At 39.2% G+C, this 15,889-nt stretch overlaps 1 protein-coding gene across 12 annotated transcripts in view; it reads left to right on the top strand.

Moving 5' to 3' along the window:
* SCG5 (secretogranin V) overlaps positions 1–15,889 on the top strand; it is a 35,433-nt gene that overhangs the window by 5,868 nt on the left and 13,676 nt on the right. For all 12 annotated transcript variants that reach the window (XM_064713429.1, XM_064713424.1, XM_064713433.1 and 9 more), the window contains 3 exons: positions 6,865–7,014; positions 9,897–10,009; positions 14,660–14,713. In XM_064713429.1, the coding sequence (XP_064569499.1) occupies positions 6,865–7,014; positions 9,897–10,009; positions 14,660–14,713 (317 nt within the window). The remainder of the gene's footprint in view (positions 1–6,864; positions 7,015–9,896; positions 10,010–14,659; positions 14,714–15,889) is intronic.

Here is a 15,889-nt window from a genome sequence, read left to right on the forward strand (position 1 = left end):
GCAGGCATCACATTCCTCTGCTGAGGAGCCAAGAAGATGAAGTGACTCCAGCTCTTAAAACATCCTACTAACCCCTGTTGTGTGGTACAGACTCCTGCTGCTAGTCAGAAAGTCATCTTTAAAGGATGCCACCAAAGGAGAATGAGTCCCATCTCAAGCAGCTTCTGGGAAGGATAGATGGCAGGTCTGTAGGGATTTAGAGTTAAATAGCTTGTCATCTACCTAAAGATAATCAATCAGTTAGAATGGGATTTGTAGCCACAATTATTTTTTGTACATGTTAGTAGAGGGAAAAGTCCAGTAGGAGAAGTAAGAAAACTGAAGAGGAGAGGGAACATGATAGCTTCTGTATTGTTTGATGCTTTATAGTAACTGCATTTTCTACTATTGGCAGAAGGTATAGAGAAATGTAATATGAATCTATAAAATTCCACCTACCATTGGAATATGGTCGCAAAGTATTTTTAAAAAGTCTATCAGTGAAGGTTGGCCAAATTATGATGATCCCTTGTGTTTAAAGATTTTTTTCTCTGCTTGTCTCTCATGAGGAGATGGAGGGGGGACCTCACTGCAGTTACAGCTTCCTCATGAGGGGAAGAGGAGGGTCAGGCACTGATTTTTCCTCGATGGTGAGCAGTGACAGGGCCCAAGGTAATGGTAATTTCAATAGGCTGGATATTAGGGAAAGGTTCTTCATCCAGAAGGTGTTTGGGCACTGGAACAGGCTCCCCAGGAAGTGGTCACAGCCCCAAACCTGAGAGAGTTCCAGAAGCTTCTGAACAATGCACTCAGGCACACGGTGTGACTCCTGGGGATGGTGCTGTGCAGAGTGAGGAGTTGGACTTGATGATCCCTGTGGGTCCCTTTCTGCTCTACATATTCTGTGATTCTGTGAGCATGCCAGGATTTATACCTTTCTGCATTTTTTCTCAAAATAAGCTGCATTTCCCATGCTTGCACCTGAATTTTAAATTAACTTGCATTAAGAAAATACTTTTAAGTTTACTTGGTTCTATGAAGAGATATTTTAGATATCTAGAGAAGAGGAGTCTCCTCCTCCTCTTGATTTTGGTGTTGTGCCAGGAGGTAGGATCTCAATCTGCTGTTGAACCAGCTGGGGCTTTGAGCAGTCTGCATGGGGAATGGAATGGAATGGAATGGAATGGAATGGAATGGAATGGAATGGAATGGAATGGAATGGATATGAGTGGGGAAATGAACACGAAAATGTTGTGACGTTCAGCGGTGCAGTAGAGACAAAACCGTGGATGTTCTGGATACTTCTGGTCCATCCAGGCTTCACATTACAGGAGTGAAAAGAGTCTTCTCTGAATGTGTTGGCACTGGTGGAGCATTTGGACTTCTCGTGCAGCTGGTCTCAAGTGAATAAAGTGCTAGTGAACAAAGTCTTACAGTCTTTCACTCTCACATTTGCATTTATAGGATTGAAATAATGTCCCATCCCTCGTGGGATAAAGGAGGTCACTGTTTTCCTTCCGCTGCTGTGTTTCCCAGAACCACATGCTGCACACGTGGTCAGGAGTGAGGTTGTGCTGTGGCAGTGACAGGAGGGTGCAGTTTGCTGGCTTGGTTTCATTTTTTCTCACTCTGCTGGTGTGTGGGGGCTGCAAGGCAGGGTGGCAGAGGGGCCCCTGTCTGTGTGCTGCACGATGCACTGTGTGTGTGACACTGTGTGTCAGCTTATTCACGTGCTGAAGTGCAAGAGCCACTGCTCAGCTGAAGGACAACTTAATACAGCCCATCAGAGGACTGTTCAACCAAGGCAGACATAACAGTTTTCTTTTTTTTTTGCTTTGTCAGCAAGTGGCTGCTGGATTTTTTTTGTTGTGTATACAGTTTGAATAATAATGACATATAAGCTACTGTTATAAATTTATTGTGAGAGGCATGGGCATTATTTTGGTCCTATTTCACAATAAGAGCCTTTAATATCTTAAATATTTGTACTGTTTGTAATTAAAATATTGGATAAAACTGAATTCTTTGCTGAAAGCAAGGTCAGTAATTGTACGATTTGTGTGCTTAAGGCTTTAGAAAAAAATGCCCCTCTGCAGAGAAATAGAAAATTAGTCTTTATAGTTTTAAGAAACTGTGTCATTAAGGAGAAGACAAGCCAAGTCTGGAATGCCTGAGCATGTATAGCTGTAGTGTTTTTGTGTTTCTCGAGGCATGCTCTTGAATGGTTAAGGAAGTTGGCTAGGTTTGCATTTTTCCATTCTTTGTTCTCCTGTGCTTTTTCTCCTTCCCTATTCTCTTTTTTAGCAGCTTCTGTGGAATAGACAAATGTGGTCATTTATAATTTTTTGAGTTCTTCTCACTTCCCTTTGCTTAATCAATTTCAGCAAGCAGGATAGGACTCTAGGAAGAAGCTAGCAGAATTACAATTACAGCATTGGGGCTTTAAAGCCCTTTGAAGTGTTAGAAAGGGTAGGGAAAATGTAAATGCATTTTCTGCATTCAGGACCTTTTGAGAGTTTACATGATGATGGTCCTGCAGATAATAAAAGAAAAAGCAAGTTTGTGGGTGGTGTCCCAGTTTAACATGTAAGAGCACTGGGGAGCATTCTGTCAAACCTGCCTTCCACCGGGGAAATGTTCCTTTTGAACGTGACAATGACACAACAAATGTAGATACAGCAAGGTGACTGGGGATGAAAGTGCAAGACAGTATGGGAAGCTGTCACTTCCCATAGGAAAAAGGAAAAAGATGTATTTCTGATGTGATGAGGAGACATTGTAAACAATCTTGAAGATTTTTTTGTGATAAGAACAAATAGTCCAGATTAACAAAAGATTTTGCAAAGTAGGAAGTATGGTATTACATTTCTGATTAATATGTGTTTTTGCCCTTGGGAACCTTGGGCAAATGAGAAAAGCTGTATCAGGCTTCCCTTGCAGCTCATGTGTGCTTGGAGTTTGTACAGGTTGAGATAAGAGATGTGATTTTTGCCCAGGGAGAAGACCCCTGTGAATCTGTGAGGGGCTTGGACACTCTGAGGCACCTAGTGTGACTTGCTAAGTAAAGGGCTTTAACTTGGGATTGGGGATTTATTTATGATCCTTCCTATTTCATATCTCTGTGCTATGATTGGCCAGACTACCTCTTTTCTGAATTCGTGACTGGGGAAACTTTCTTCACTGTGACATGGGAAATGGTTTCCATGAGACTAAAAGGCAAATTTGTCCTCTTAAAATGTTTCACTCTTGAAAATCATTCTCATTGACTTTGTTAAACTGACTCTTCTGGGGGACAGCACTGCCTGTTTGTGTTTGACATGGAGGATTGCTCTCCACAGATTTGTTCTCAGTGCTTTGCACAACCAATAGATGGGTAGCAGCAGCTAAAACTTCAGTGGACTAACAGCATTTCCATTTTTTTTCCATTGGATGTGTTTGATCAGGGAAATATTTGATACCTGGAAGAAATTAGTTGCTCTTCATGTTTCTTTTTCCTTTTTTTTTTTTTTTTTTTCCTTGTCCTCCAGGAATGGAGTGGCTGTGTTGTCTGCGTGGGTGGGACACTACTGCTCTTACAAAGAAATGAGCTGAAATGTATGCACTTTAAACTTGTAATCATTCCAAGGATCTCTAACTGAAATCAGCTGATCAAATACTTTTCCAGAATTATAATAATGGTAGAGGCATTGTTCTTTTTTTTTTTTTTTTTTGTTTACCACCCTGCAGCAGTTCAAGACTAGTGCTAGATGACTACATATATGCATATATTTTAAATGAAATTCAAAGCTTACTTAGGACAATGCTGATCTTAACCCAAGAGATCTAGACCTCTAGTTTATCCTATAGGAATGTGAAATACCTAATAATAAATGCTCACAAAAATCCTGCACATGAAAGGGAGCTGATTGTTTTGGAGTGTTTTCTTTGTTAGTATGCGACACAGAAAAGCCTGTTCATCTAAGTAAGGAGACATGGAAAAAACCACAGATTTATCTAGCTCATCCTTCCTCAGTACAAGGGTATTGTCTGTACTACTCTGGATTTTTGGTAGTCCAAGTTTGAATAATTTAACAGTAATATCTCTCATGATTCCTCTGGATAGGAAATTATGAAAATTTCTTGGTATTGAGTTGCCTTGTCTTTTTCTTTCCAGCTCTGCCTCAAGGTTCAAGAAACTGATCTTCTGCTATTTTTTTATATATATCTGACTGTATATGTATGTATTCCAATATTTTGACTTGGTAGCTGCAGTGTATTTAATCCTAATATGTTTCTTTAAATCAGTAATTTTATAATACCAAAACTAATGCAACTAATGAGAGTTACTGTAATAGTACCCCGACTTCATATATTCATAGCATTTCATTTTTATTATTGTAGTCTTTGCTGAGTGTACTGTTTATCCGAGTTTATAAGAAATGAGCTTTGCTGATGCCATTAAATCACTCAAGTGTGCTAAATTATGGCACCAGAGCAGGTGCTATTGTCTGCAGCTCTTTCGGAAAGAAAGGAAAAACCCTCAAATGATCCTGGACATTTATACCTAAAGGAAACAATCCTTTATATTAATATAAAAAGATTGGTTTGTACTCAGTCAAGGGAATTCCTGGCAGTCGGTTTAAACTTACATGTATATATAGCACACTGGAGCCTGCTAAGTACCTCTGTTTTCTTTATGGATGGAGCTTTGGTGCCAAGAGGTCTGCGCCACATGCAAGCACAGATAGGCTTCTATCTGATGGATTGTCCCATGGTGAGCCCCATAATGCACAGGATGTTCAAACACGTATTGATTGCGTGCTCCTGTAGTTTACAGCAGAATCATAACCTGGTGCTTTTAAGTACATACATGTAATCAATCTTCATGTGAAGGAGCTCAGGACAAAAGAAGACTTTTGTGCTATATATTAGACATGATATTAAATTACATTAGTTATAGTTTTTTTTAACCTCATCACCATAGCATTATTGTGTTCTGAGTGTGATTTTTGTGTGGGCTATGGACTAAAGCTCGCAGTGGGGATAGTGCTGTTCTGGTTTTAGAACCAGGTCTCGTGGCAGCTACATGCCAAATTCCCATATAACAGAGATGCAGTTTTTTTATAGGGGTGGTTTTATGTTTTGTTACATATCTTTTCTGCAACACTGCATGACAGAATAAGAGACTTGTCCTTGAGGGGGAAAATTAGCACATTGTTTAGATTTTAGTCCATTGTGCAAATAAAATGGAAATATATGTACTTATAGACTAATTTTCTTTGCTATAATGCCAACATCCAACTGGTCATTTGCAAAATCAATTTGCAAAATTTGCTTCAACTGCCATTTCTAAATGTAGAAATGAATACAAAATTTGAATTTTGTATTAGAGTGCCTTCTGTTAGCAATTTTTGCAAGTGATTAAGTTAGCTCACAATGTTTGGCTATATAAAAGATGATTTATGCTGGTAATATTTATTTGTAATTTGGGACAGGAGTACTTGAATGATTCTTTTGGAGCAACTTTCATGTTCGGAGGCTTTATGCACATCTTCTGGATCTATGAAAAATAAATACATTTGAAATAAGACTATTTGGTGATACTATGGTGATTTTGCTATTTATCCAAGCAGTTGTGTCTGCATTCATTCTTTAACTCATATTTTCCAATTGTTCAAATTCCTTTTCTCTCAATTCATTGTTAGTAGAATTTATATGTTGACTGTATGTTGTTATCCCTCATTATATAGGGCTTAAAAAAAATACTTTGCTGTCACACAACCAACTCCATTGCTGCAGTCTGTGTGGTGGATGTCTTTGTCAGGGAGAAAGAACATGCTTGAAACTAACGTATTATGTCTGAAATTCAAAAGAATAGTGTACAATAGTATTTAAAAAAGCTCCACAAGCAGCTGGGGTTTAGCCTGTGGATGCATTTGGCCAGTAAGGCATGCAGAAAAGATCTGGGGCAGATAATTATTTGTAGAGAGGCATGGAGAGAGAGCATGGCCTGAGCTTGGTTCCCAGATCTTCAGTGGAAGGCCCTGCTCATCAAAGACGGGCCCTTGTGACACTGAGGTGTGTGGGAGGTGGGCGCAGTGCAGCAGCGCTGGGTGCAGGTGCCCAGGCACAGCAGGCCCAGCGCTGTGTCCTCTGCCCCTGCCTTACAAACCTGCTGCACGCTGCTGCTGTAACCCTGCAGTGATGCTGCCCTGGGTCCCACGGGGAAGATCTTGTGTGTTAAAGCGTGAAGTCACTGCCTGGCATGCTTTGTAACACACTGACTGCTGTGGAGGTATATGTGAACATCAAGGACTCTTCGCCGCTTTTCATCATTACAACAGGAAATGCAAATTTACATTTAAGAATTGGTTTTATTTAATAATGTTTTTCTAGGTGTACACAACCAAATTTATTAGAATACCGTCTTAAGCCCTCTTGGGACTTAATTTATTAATGTATTTCTAGGCTGTGCAGGTAGTGTTTCTTTCTACAGCATCATTGACATTGTCTTCCTGCCATGATGCCAATGTCTCCAATTCTTAGTTGCCATGATGAACAGTAATAGTATCAGTGACTGAAGATAATTGTGCTTTAAATATATCAGGTTTCATGATGTCTATTTCTTTGCATTTTCTTGCCTAAAATTTTCATAGCTAAGGAAAAAAACAACCATAAGACTAATAATGTGTTTCCTAGTTTCATTTTTAATTATCTAAGTTACTGGATTCAGGTCACATGGTTATGTTTCTAAAAGAGATACTTGAAATCTAAACTTGGATTTGTCTCTAAAACAATTATATATGTAGAGAGAGAGATATATTTTAAATTGTAGATTACTTGCACCAGCTAAAGTACTTACACTTTAATCTTGTGAAACGACTGTGCATAAATTGTTTTTGCTAGGTGGTGCTCATGAGGGTCTCCAGCACTTGGGTCCTTATGGCAATATCCCAAACATCGTGGCTGAGCTGACAGGAGACAATGTGCCAAAGGATTTCAGTGAAGATCAAGGATATCCTGACCCTCCAAATCCCTGCCCTATTGGAAAAACAGGTAATTCAGCTCTGCCCTTTGTACCTCTGGCTTCACTGTACCTCATCCTGTCTTTCAGCACTGTACAGCCTGTCATGAGAAATGAGGGTGTTTTTTCATTCTATACCCCAGGACAAGAACTGTTAAGAAATTGGATGTTTTACTGTTTCAGATGAGCTTTTTTTTTTTAATCTTTTCTTAAGAATATGTGCATATCCTGTATTGCTGTATGACACTGGAGAAGGTGGAAGAAATCATCTTGATCTCAGAGTAGAAGATAGTGGGATTTATGAGAGCATCATGTTCCCAAAGGAGTTCATTTTTAAGCTGGCCCCTGAAAAAAGTTATTCTGTACAGATGAGATTTACCCTTATTTTAGAGACTCTCATTGTGCCAAGAGGAATGAAACTGTCTGCCCTGATCTCCAACCCAGACCATGAGTCAATATTTAAGATCCCTCGGCTCCAATCCATGCAGCTTTGCAGCTCATCTGTGCCAGAAGAGGGGAACGGCAGGGCTGGCTGGGGCAGCGCAGCCTCCAGAGCAGAGCTGGGGCAGCGCAGCCTCCAGAGCACTCGCGGGCTGTCCGTCCGTCCGTCTGTCCGTCTGTCCCCAGGCCGACACTGCGCCGGCACCGAGCCTGGGGGCTGCTGCCCAAGGGTCACTGAAACAGCCCTGCGTGTGCATGATGCGCACATACCCTGAGAGAGCGGGTCCCCTTCCTCTTGCTTGAGCCAAGGAATGACTTCCAGGACTGAAAGCAGTAGTAAAACACCCATTGGCTGCCTTGGGACCTGGAACTGGAATGAGAGCTCTGATTTTTTGTTTGTCAGCTAAGAGATCCTTTCAAAATGTTTTCTGTTTAGTCTTCTTTTATATTATTTGGATTATGCAGAACAGTTGTCAGTATTCTTATTTAAAATGTTCTAGCTATCTTAGAATTAATAAGAAAATAATATTTGTTATAAAAGTTTTTTCACTGTGAAGTGTTTTTGCATTTCATTCAAAAATTTGACAACATTTCAAATAGTCCTCCCTTACTGTTTCCTATTACAGCCCATTTGGTGATGATGCTTTCATCTCTTCTGGAATAATACCTCATCTTCCAATTTGTTGTCTGACAAGTTGCAAATGATGGGTTTAGATTTTCTCACACACACAAGCGCACACATGGACTTTCTATCTTCCGTGCTTGTCCATTAGACTTCTGTTCATGATTAGATACATAAATTAAAAACATGGCATCCAGGGAAATGCCTTTGAAAATCCCTTCCATTTTTTTGTCTTAGGTGAAATAAAAGTTGTTAGCTAAGCTAATACAGTCAGATCTGAACACGGGACTTTGCAGGGAAGTGCTGCCTGCTCAGATAAATGGCTCTGTCATAGGTATGCTGTGAGTGAAGATACTATCTGCTAGGATTAGAGTAAAATGTTTTTCAGAGCCTTAAATGGAAATTCAAGTGGTGACTGTATTATGCATACAAATTACCAGAGGCCTTCCTCAATCAGGTCTGTGGATTTGCTTAATGGAAAACAATTTTTCCAGTTACTGTCTACATTTGCACATTCCACAGCAGGAATGCATGAGCCTGGAGCAGCTGAGTGGAAGACTTTGGATTAGCAGTCATAGAGGACACCCATGTGTCCAGCTGCCCTTTGTGTTTTCTACCAAAAGACACAAATGCTCTGAGGTCTACCACACTTCTCTTGTCACCTGTTTCTCTCTTGATATAACCTTGCCCCTGATGAGACTGAAATGATTTGTAAATGTTTTAATAGTTTCTGAGTTACTGAGCTAGTATGAAGAGTTTTCCCCTGTTTTCTATTGGCAATTTTATTTTTTACCAGTCCCAATGAGAAAAGAGAGAAAGCTGGATCTGTTGAACTCAGAATAACCTCCTCAGGTCATTGAATCAAGTCAGTCTTAAGTCAAGGCTTTACCCACATCTGAGGGGAAAAGACAATCTATCTGCAGATCTTTTTACACGATGACACGCACGGACAGAAGGGAAAGTCCGCAGGTGTGTGCTCTGGAGTGCCTTGCTCTGGCCCTGCAGCTGTTTGGATGGCCAGCATCATGCCCTGGCTGGTAGGATCTCCTTGGGTATGTCTGAGAGGAACTTGGACTGCAAGCTCCCCATGCTGGCTGAGCAGTGGGAGCTCCAGGAGCAGACTCCATCCAAAAAGCTACTCTGGCCTCAAGTTACTGAGCCTTTGTGTCAGCTAAAGATGACTTACTTTGGTAAAAAGACCCCAAGTTTATTTTTGAAAGGATATAATCTTGATGTGACGCTGCCCACGAAACCATCCATTATGGTTATAGGAGGTTTCTGGACCAATTAGATTAGTTGCCAATCTACAGAAATGTTTTCATCATAAAACTTCTCCTACATAGCATTTTTATGAGGTCTTATGATGCAGAAATGATTTTCAGGCAGTTTGAACAAAGTAGCAAACCAGAAATGGAGCTCCAGGAAGAGCTAGCTACTCAGTGAAAGAAATTCTGTCTTTGCTCACAGCACTGTTTTACCATGATTTTCAAAAGTATTGCCTTACCAATTTCTAAAATGATTTGTGAGCACTTAAAAGGGAAAAGAATATCTCTTCTGAATCAGAACAGGATGCAATTCTAGTTAAAATCAAGTGCAACAATTAAAAGAAAAACATAAAGGAGGGAAAGAGCTTGGAAAATAAACTCCTTCAGTTTTTATTAAGTTGTGAGGATTTTTTTTTAAACAAATACATTCTGAAAAATTTGTTTAAAAAAAAAAAACTGGTATTTTCCAGTCATCCAGTTCTTTATGTTTTTTTTTAATTGCATGATTGCATTTAAGAAGTTTGCTGACTAATGTGGCACACATTGTGTTTCAAAGCTACTGAGCACTCAGTGCTTTCTTTTGCAGTTGATGATGGGTGTCTGGAAAACACCCCAGACACAGCAGAGTTCAGCAGGGAATTCCAACTGCACCAACACCTTTTTGATCCAGAGCATGACTATCCCAACAGGGGCAAGTGGGTGAGTACATGCTTCTTGCTTATTTTTGTTGCACGTGAAACTGGGTAATGTTTGCTGTGTGGGACGCTATGAAACCATGAGGACTATTGTCCTTAATGCTGGAAAAGTTATCACCCTGAGGGAAACTTCTCAAAAAAGGTGAACTTGGCCTGAAAAACAAAAATAGTGCTTGTGATTGATAAACACCCCAGAAAAACAGAAAGCAGAAATCCTTGTTCTATTACATGTCCCAAAGCATGACAGCTCGATAAGTGCCAAAAACCACATTTCAAACTACAGTGAACATGCAGCCAAAATTAGTGCAGAGTTTAAGATTTCAAAACATAAGATGGCCTTAATCTGAAGGAATATCCAGGTTCAGTGACTATTCACTGTTCAGCTACATATATAAGAAATAGAAAGAAAATACAGATAGATAGAGTTCAGCAGCTTAAAACAGCTTAAAAAATCTAGGATGACAATTTGCCTTAAGAAATCCTCCTCACCTTAAGGATTTTGGAGGACTTGAAGCTGCTTCTTCCTCTAGTCAGGTTATGCACTGTGTTATATTGAACACCTGTTTGACACATCACATGTAATAAACACAGTGAGCTACACTAAGGGCAAGAATCTTGCTCCGAGCATACAAGGACTTTAATAACTGCAGCTAGACTATTTCTGCAGGCCAGAGGCTCCAAAGAAAGCTCTGCCACTTAATCTTGGATTACATCAGTTAAAATGTCCAATCCCAAATCCATTTTCAGGCGCCAGGAAAACAATAACAATGATCATAATTTATGCTTGTAGAGCAAATAATGAAATCTCATTTTACATTGTTATAACACTTCAGATTGCACTAAATCAGTGCTCTGTAAGCATACATCGATAAATGGACATGTTTGGCAGTCTCTTCTCCTGCTGTAATTTTGAGACAATGATTCATCTTCATAATCAAACCAGTATAAGATTTATAGTCTTAATTACTTATGTGAGTGCTAAATTTCTGGAGAGAATCATGCCAAAAATCCAAATTTTGGAAACTTGTTGCATTCTAAGTAATTACCATCAAAGGTTTTCATTTAAAAAACACCAGATGGTGAACGTTCTTATTTATGCCAGATAAGGCTGTTAGTTTTCTTATTATTCATGAGTACTTTACTTCCATAATACCATTCTGAAGACTACAAAGGCACTACTGTAAATCTTTGTCCTATAGCAATATTTCAGAATCAAGCATACATACTGTGTTGTCATCAGCAACATATATACTTAATAAATGATAGTAAATCATTAGTGAATCCTGGGCTTTTTTGTATCTCCATCCATCACTACTAATTCAGGAGAAAAAGCTGCTCATGTATGGATTAAAACACTTTTGGGTACTAAACAGTAATCATATTTAGCTGCAGTTTAGCCAAGTCCAGATCTTTTTAATTAGCGATGAAACAGCTGGTCATGTGCATGAGCAAATATTCTGCTGAGATCCAGGAGAACAACCCTGGTCATCTCCTAATTACATATTGCCAAATGGTAAAAATATAAATACAGTGGTATCTTTTTGTGGCTGGACTTTTTCTTTTTAATTCTCTGGAAAAATCGGGTAAACACTCTTAAAAATTAGCCGTTTGCTTATGAAGCAGAGCTGAAGTAGATCAGATCCTTTAGGGCACTCGCTGTTGTCTACAGTAAGTTGTAAATGACCAACGCAGCTGGCTGTGGGCTGCCTAGTGGGTAGCTGTGCATCCTTACCCTCCTGCTGCCCCCAGCGCCTGAAATTCCCTCTGCCCACAACAGTTTGCTCCTGCTTCTCCTGTTGAAGGGCCCGGGCCGGGGGCAGTCGTGGTTGTGTGCTCACAGACTGTGTTTCCAGCAGCTCTTGCCAGCTGAGTGGCACCAGGCTGTCAGCACCAGCTGCAGCTCCTGCAGCCCGTGTCTGCTGGGCCCATGGAGGCTGGCGTGTGCTCCCAGCTCCTGGGGAGCCTCTCCCCGGCCTTTTCCCACCACTGTGTGCTTGAGGAAGTGTTACAGCTCCCCGTGAGCCAACATGCGTTCCTTAGTGTAACCACAGAAAAACCCAGATTCCATTAGCAGGTCATAAAAAAAGGACCTGTTTGTCCTCCTGGGACAGAAACAGGTTGGTTGGGTTGTTTTGGTGACACACTGTCATGCTTGCAGAGCTGTGGGACCTCTGCAGGGTCCTGTGAATAGCACACATTTTATAAGGGTCAAGCCAGTCTAGAAGCTGTCTCATGCAGCAAAGTACGTGGTTATGCAGATGCTAAATATTACGTGTAAACACTGCTAATATGTCTGCAGATACAAATATATAAATCATAATAAATATATACTGGGTTAGGAGTGGGAAGAATTTTTCTGTCTTTGGGACCGCTCCCCATATATCAATATGCTGGCCAATGAGAAGTCTCAGGAACAAACTCTGTTTATAGAGTGAGATCCATGGCTTGTACTCTCCTCCCCTCTCCTCATATGGGGAAAACACAGAGGGGACAGTGGAAATTGTAGGATGAGTGACTATTGGAGTTTTCTATCCTTGTGTACAACTATAGTTTCTAAGATTTCAGAGTTTTTCCCCCCCAGTTCAGGCTCTTCCTTATAGGACATGCACACTTTCTGTGTGCCTTTCTTGCATCTTGCAGGTTGGCTCTTTGGATGGTTTGAAGAAGTGTTGTTGGCATCCAGAAACACTTGCACACAGATAATTTACACTATATAATTTACAATCAAATGTGAAAACCTCTTACGTATTTGGTTGATTTAAAGCATTTTAACTTCTGATTTTTTTCCACCCAAATCCCAGCGTGTGGTACTCTAATCCAAGTAGCCAAGAGGATACAAAGGAAGCTCCAGGAGTGAGGGAAAAGTAGAAAATCACATGCAGCATGTCTCTACATGAGGTGTGTCTTTAACTGAAGAAAAGTCTGTGCCTTCATCCTTCACAACCTCTCAGTGAAGGATGAACACTTCATGGGCAGATTTAGGTGGCTGATGAGGTCAGGCCATTACGCAGTGGAACATATTTTCAGGATTGCTGTTATCATACAAGTATGTTCTTAGCTCATGCTCCACAACCATATTTGCTTTGTAGTCCACATAATGCTACAGCAGTACTTAGGGTCTTAAAACATTTTCTCAAACAGACTAAACAAAATATGGTTTCCTAGAGCAGAGATAGTTCAATTGTAAGAAGTTTTTCAGAATGACAGAAATGTTAGCTCCAGTAGTCCATGAAATTATTTTTATTTCAGAAACACCCTTTTTCCTCTCATTAAAGTACAAGGTCAAATACTTTAGACAGAGAAGCTTTGATGGTACTTTGTTTCCTAAGGAGAATAATTCATGCATCCTTGAGTTTCCTTAAAATGTTAAATTTAAGTTTTCCTGAAGTGAGCTCGCATAAGTGTGTAGCCAAGAATGTCCCCCTTGGCCAACTTCATCTCTGTTCCCTTTTGGAACAGCTCAGACAAAATAACTGAGGTTGGACAAGAGATAGGCCTTGTGAATTTGAGGTTTAATGAACACAAGAAGTACAAAACAGACAATTTTGGCAGATTTCATTGTAACACTTGAAGATGTTTGTTTTTTCTCATATCAAGGCTGCAGAGAGAGTTAGACGTGTTTGGTGAATTTGTCTCGTGCTAGAGTTACACTTTCTATTTATATAATCAATGTTAGGTCAGTTGTTTATAGCAGAATTAATGGCCTTGTTTATATAGTCTTCTGCTTTTATACATGTAATTCTTCTCTCCTTCCATTTTCAGGTTAGGGTTTGGTTTTGGTTTTCTTCATAACATAGAATTGAAACAAAATGTGTTGAACATGTGTGTGTTATTCCAGACTTTATTAGAATTCACTACTTATAAGAAATACAACAATATGTGGATGCACTTATGTAAACTATGGTCAGAGGGGGTTTTTTGTGTTGGTTTTTTTTTTCATTTTCTTTTCTCATCATCATAACTTTCTCTTCTGCCAAGATGTTTCTGGCAGTTTTTAAAAGGTTTGCCATTAAAAATGTTATAGACCAAATGGTTTTTAGAAGCTTTATTGAGGGCACTACTTAAACAAAGGAAGAGTTGGCGCTGAACTCCTTTCAGCAGAACTTTGCACTGGCAAGTGTTGATATCTGGAAGGGAATAAGCAAAGACAACAAAACAGTAGGAATGACGCCTATTTCTGTTTTTAAAAGGAATTAGAAAATCCCTTGTAAAGCAAATTTTTTTGCTTCTGTTCTTGTGTCACCTCAAATATATATAAAGATATACCAGAGGCAGGACTCCTGCTTCTTCTCCCTCACGTTCTTATTTTTTCTTTTTCCTTCTGCCTTTTCTTAAAAAAAAAAAAAAAATTATACCATGCGTCACATGATAGGGAACATCCAGACGGTTCAGCACATACTTGAAGTCCTTATTGCCTGAACACAGGGCATAACATAGTGGAAAATTACTGGCTTTTAAATTGTTGGTAAGGCTGTGACTTCTCCTGACGAACTGTGAATCTTAGTAGGAATACACAGATATTTGTTTGTGGTTTATTTCTCCCATAAAACAACACACTCCTCTAGACTTGATAGTATTTCATAGCAGAAGTAGTATTTTAAAAGAAGAGTGTAATGGATTTGATGGCTGTGTTGGTTTTTTTTTTCCTTTTCAGAACAAGAATTTACTCTTTGAGAAAATCAGTGATGGTCCAAAAAGAAGAAAGAGGGTAACTATCTGAATATTTCATAGCCCCTATATAATCTAGAGACCTAATAAAAATTAAAACCATATTGCTGAAATGAAGAGATAGTCTAATGCATTATACTTTAGATTATGTGTCAGGAACTCTCTGTGATAAACTGCTATAGCTAGCTAAAGGACTGTGCACTGGGCACAAGCCTTATTTCTCAAAACAGACTCTTGCTTTCAGAAGATACACTCAAGTGTAGAACATTATAAAACCTTTTATTGTCTGTCTTTTAAAGCAGATCCTATTTGCTTAAAACCATTTAAAATTATTTCAAGATCTCTAAAATAATCTCAGAATTTGAAAATTCCCGCTAAAAATATTAGTAAATTTAATTACCACTATCTGTGTGTGTGAATATATTTTTGGGTGTAAATAACACTAGAGGTGGTTCTTTATCTGATCTACCCCAGATGAAACTCCCATCTCTGTGTCCCTTGCTTGAAAGACAAAGATGAAGAGGTTCTCACTGTTCTGCTCCTGTAACAAGGAAGGCAACCCACACAGAGAGATTCTGCACAGTCTGCCTCATACTCTCTCTTTTTTGGTAGCGTCAGCCTTTCTTTAATTAAAAAAAAAAAATCACTTTCAGTAAGAGTCGACATCTTCAGCTTTGCTGCTGTGTATTATTTTTACAAAAAGAAAAAGTCTAGCTCTCTGCCAGAAAGTAGCTTTTCAAAATATGACAGCACAGTTTATATTGTAAATGAAGTAAATATAGTTTAAAATAACAAGCATAAGCAAAGATGATTTATTTATTTAATAACTCTCAAATTTTAAGTCTCTGCTAGAAAGGGAGAAGATGAGTTGATTTTTTTCCTGATTCAGACATCACTGGCAGCTGGTACTTCAACCATAAGTTAATGATCTGCAAAGAAGTCTGTTCCACAATTTTCAGATGAAGACAAAAGTCCTAAATAAGTACAATAAAAATGAAAGATAAAAACTCGTGCCATCCTCCTCTAGATCATTATATTGCTTATATATAGTAATCTATTAAAGCTGACCTGAGCTTAGTACTTGCTTCATGCTTACATTTGATTTTTGAGTTTGTTAGTTGAAAAGTAAAAAAAGGTAGTCACCTGACTTTAATTTTTAAGTAGAATTTATTCTGGAAATAATTCAGCAGAATATTTATTAATAGCTAGAACAGCA

Source organism: Zonotrichia leucophrys, chromosome 5 (assembly GCF_028769735.1).
Source record: "Zonotrichia leucophrys gambelii isolate GWCS_2022_RI chromosome 5, RI_Zleu_2.0, whole genome shotgun sequence".
Classification (NCBI taxonomy): domain Eukaryota; kingdom Metazoa; phylum Chordata; class Aves; order Passeriformes; family Passerellidae; genus Zonotrichia; species Zonotrichia leucophrys.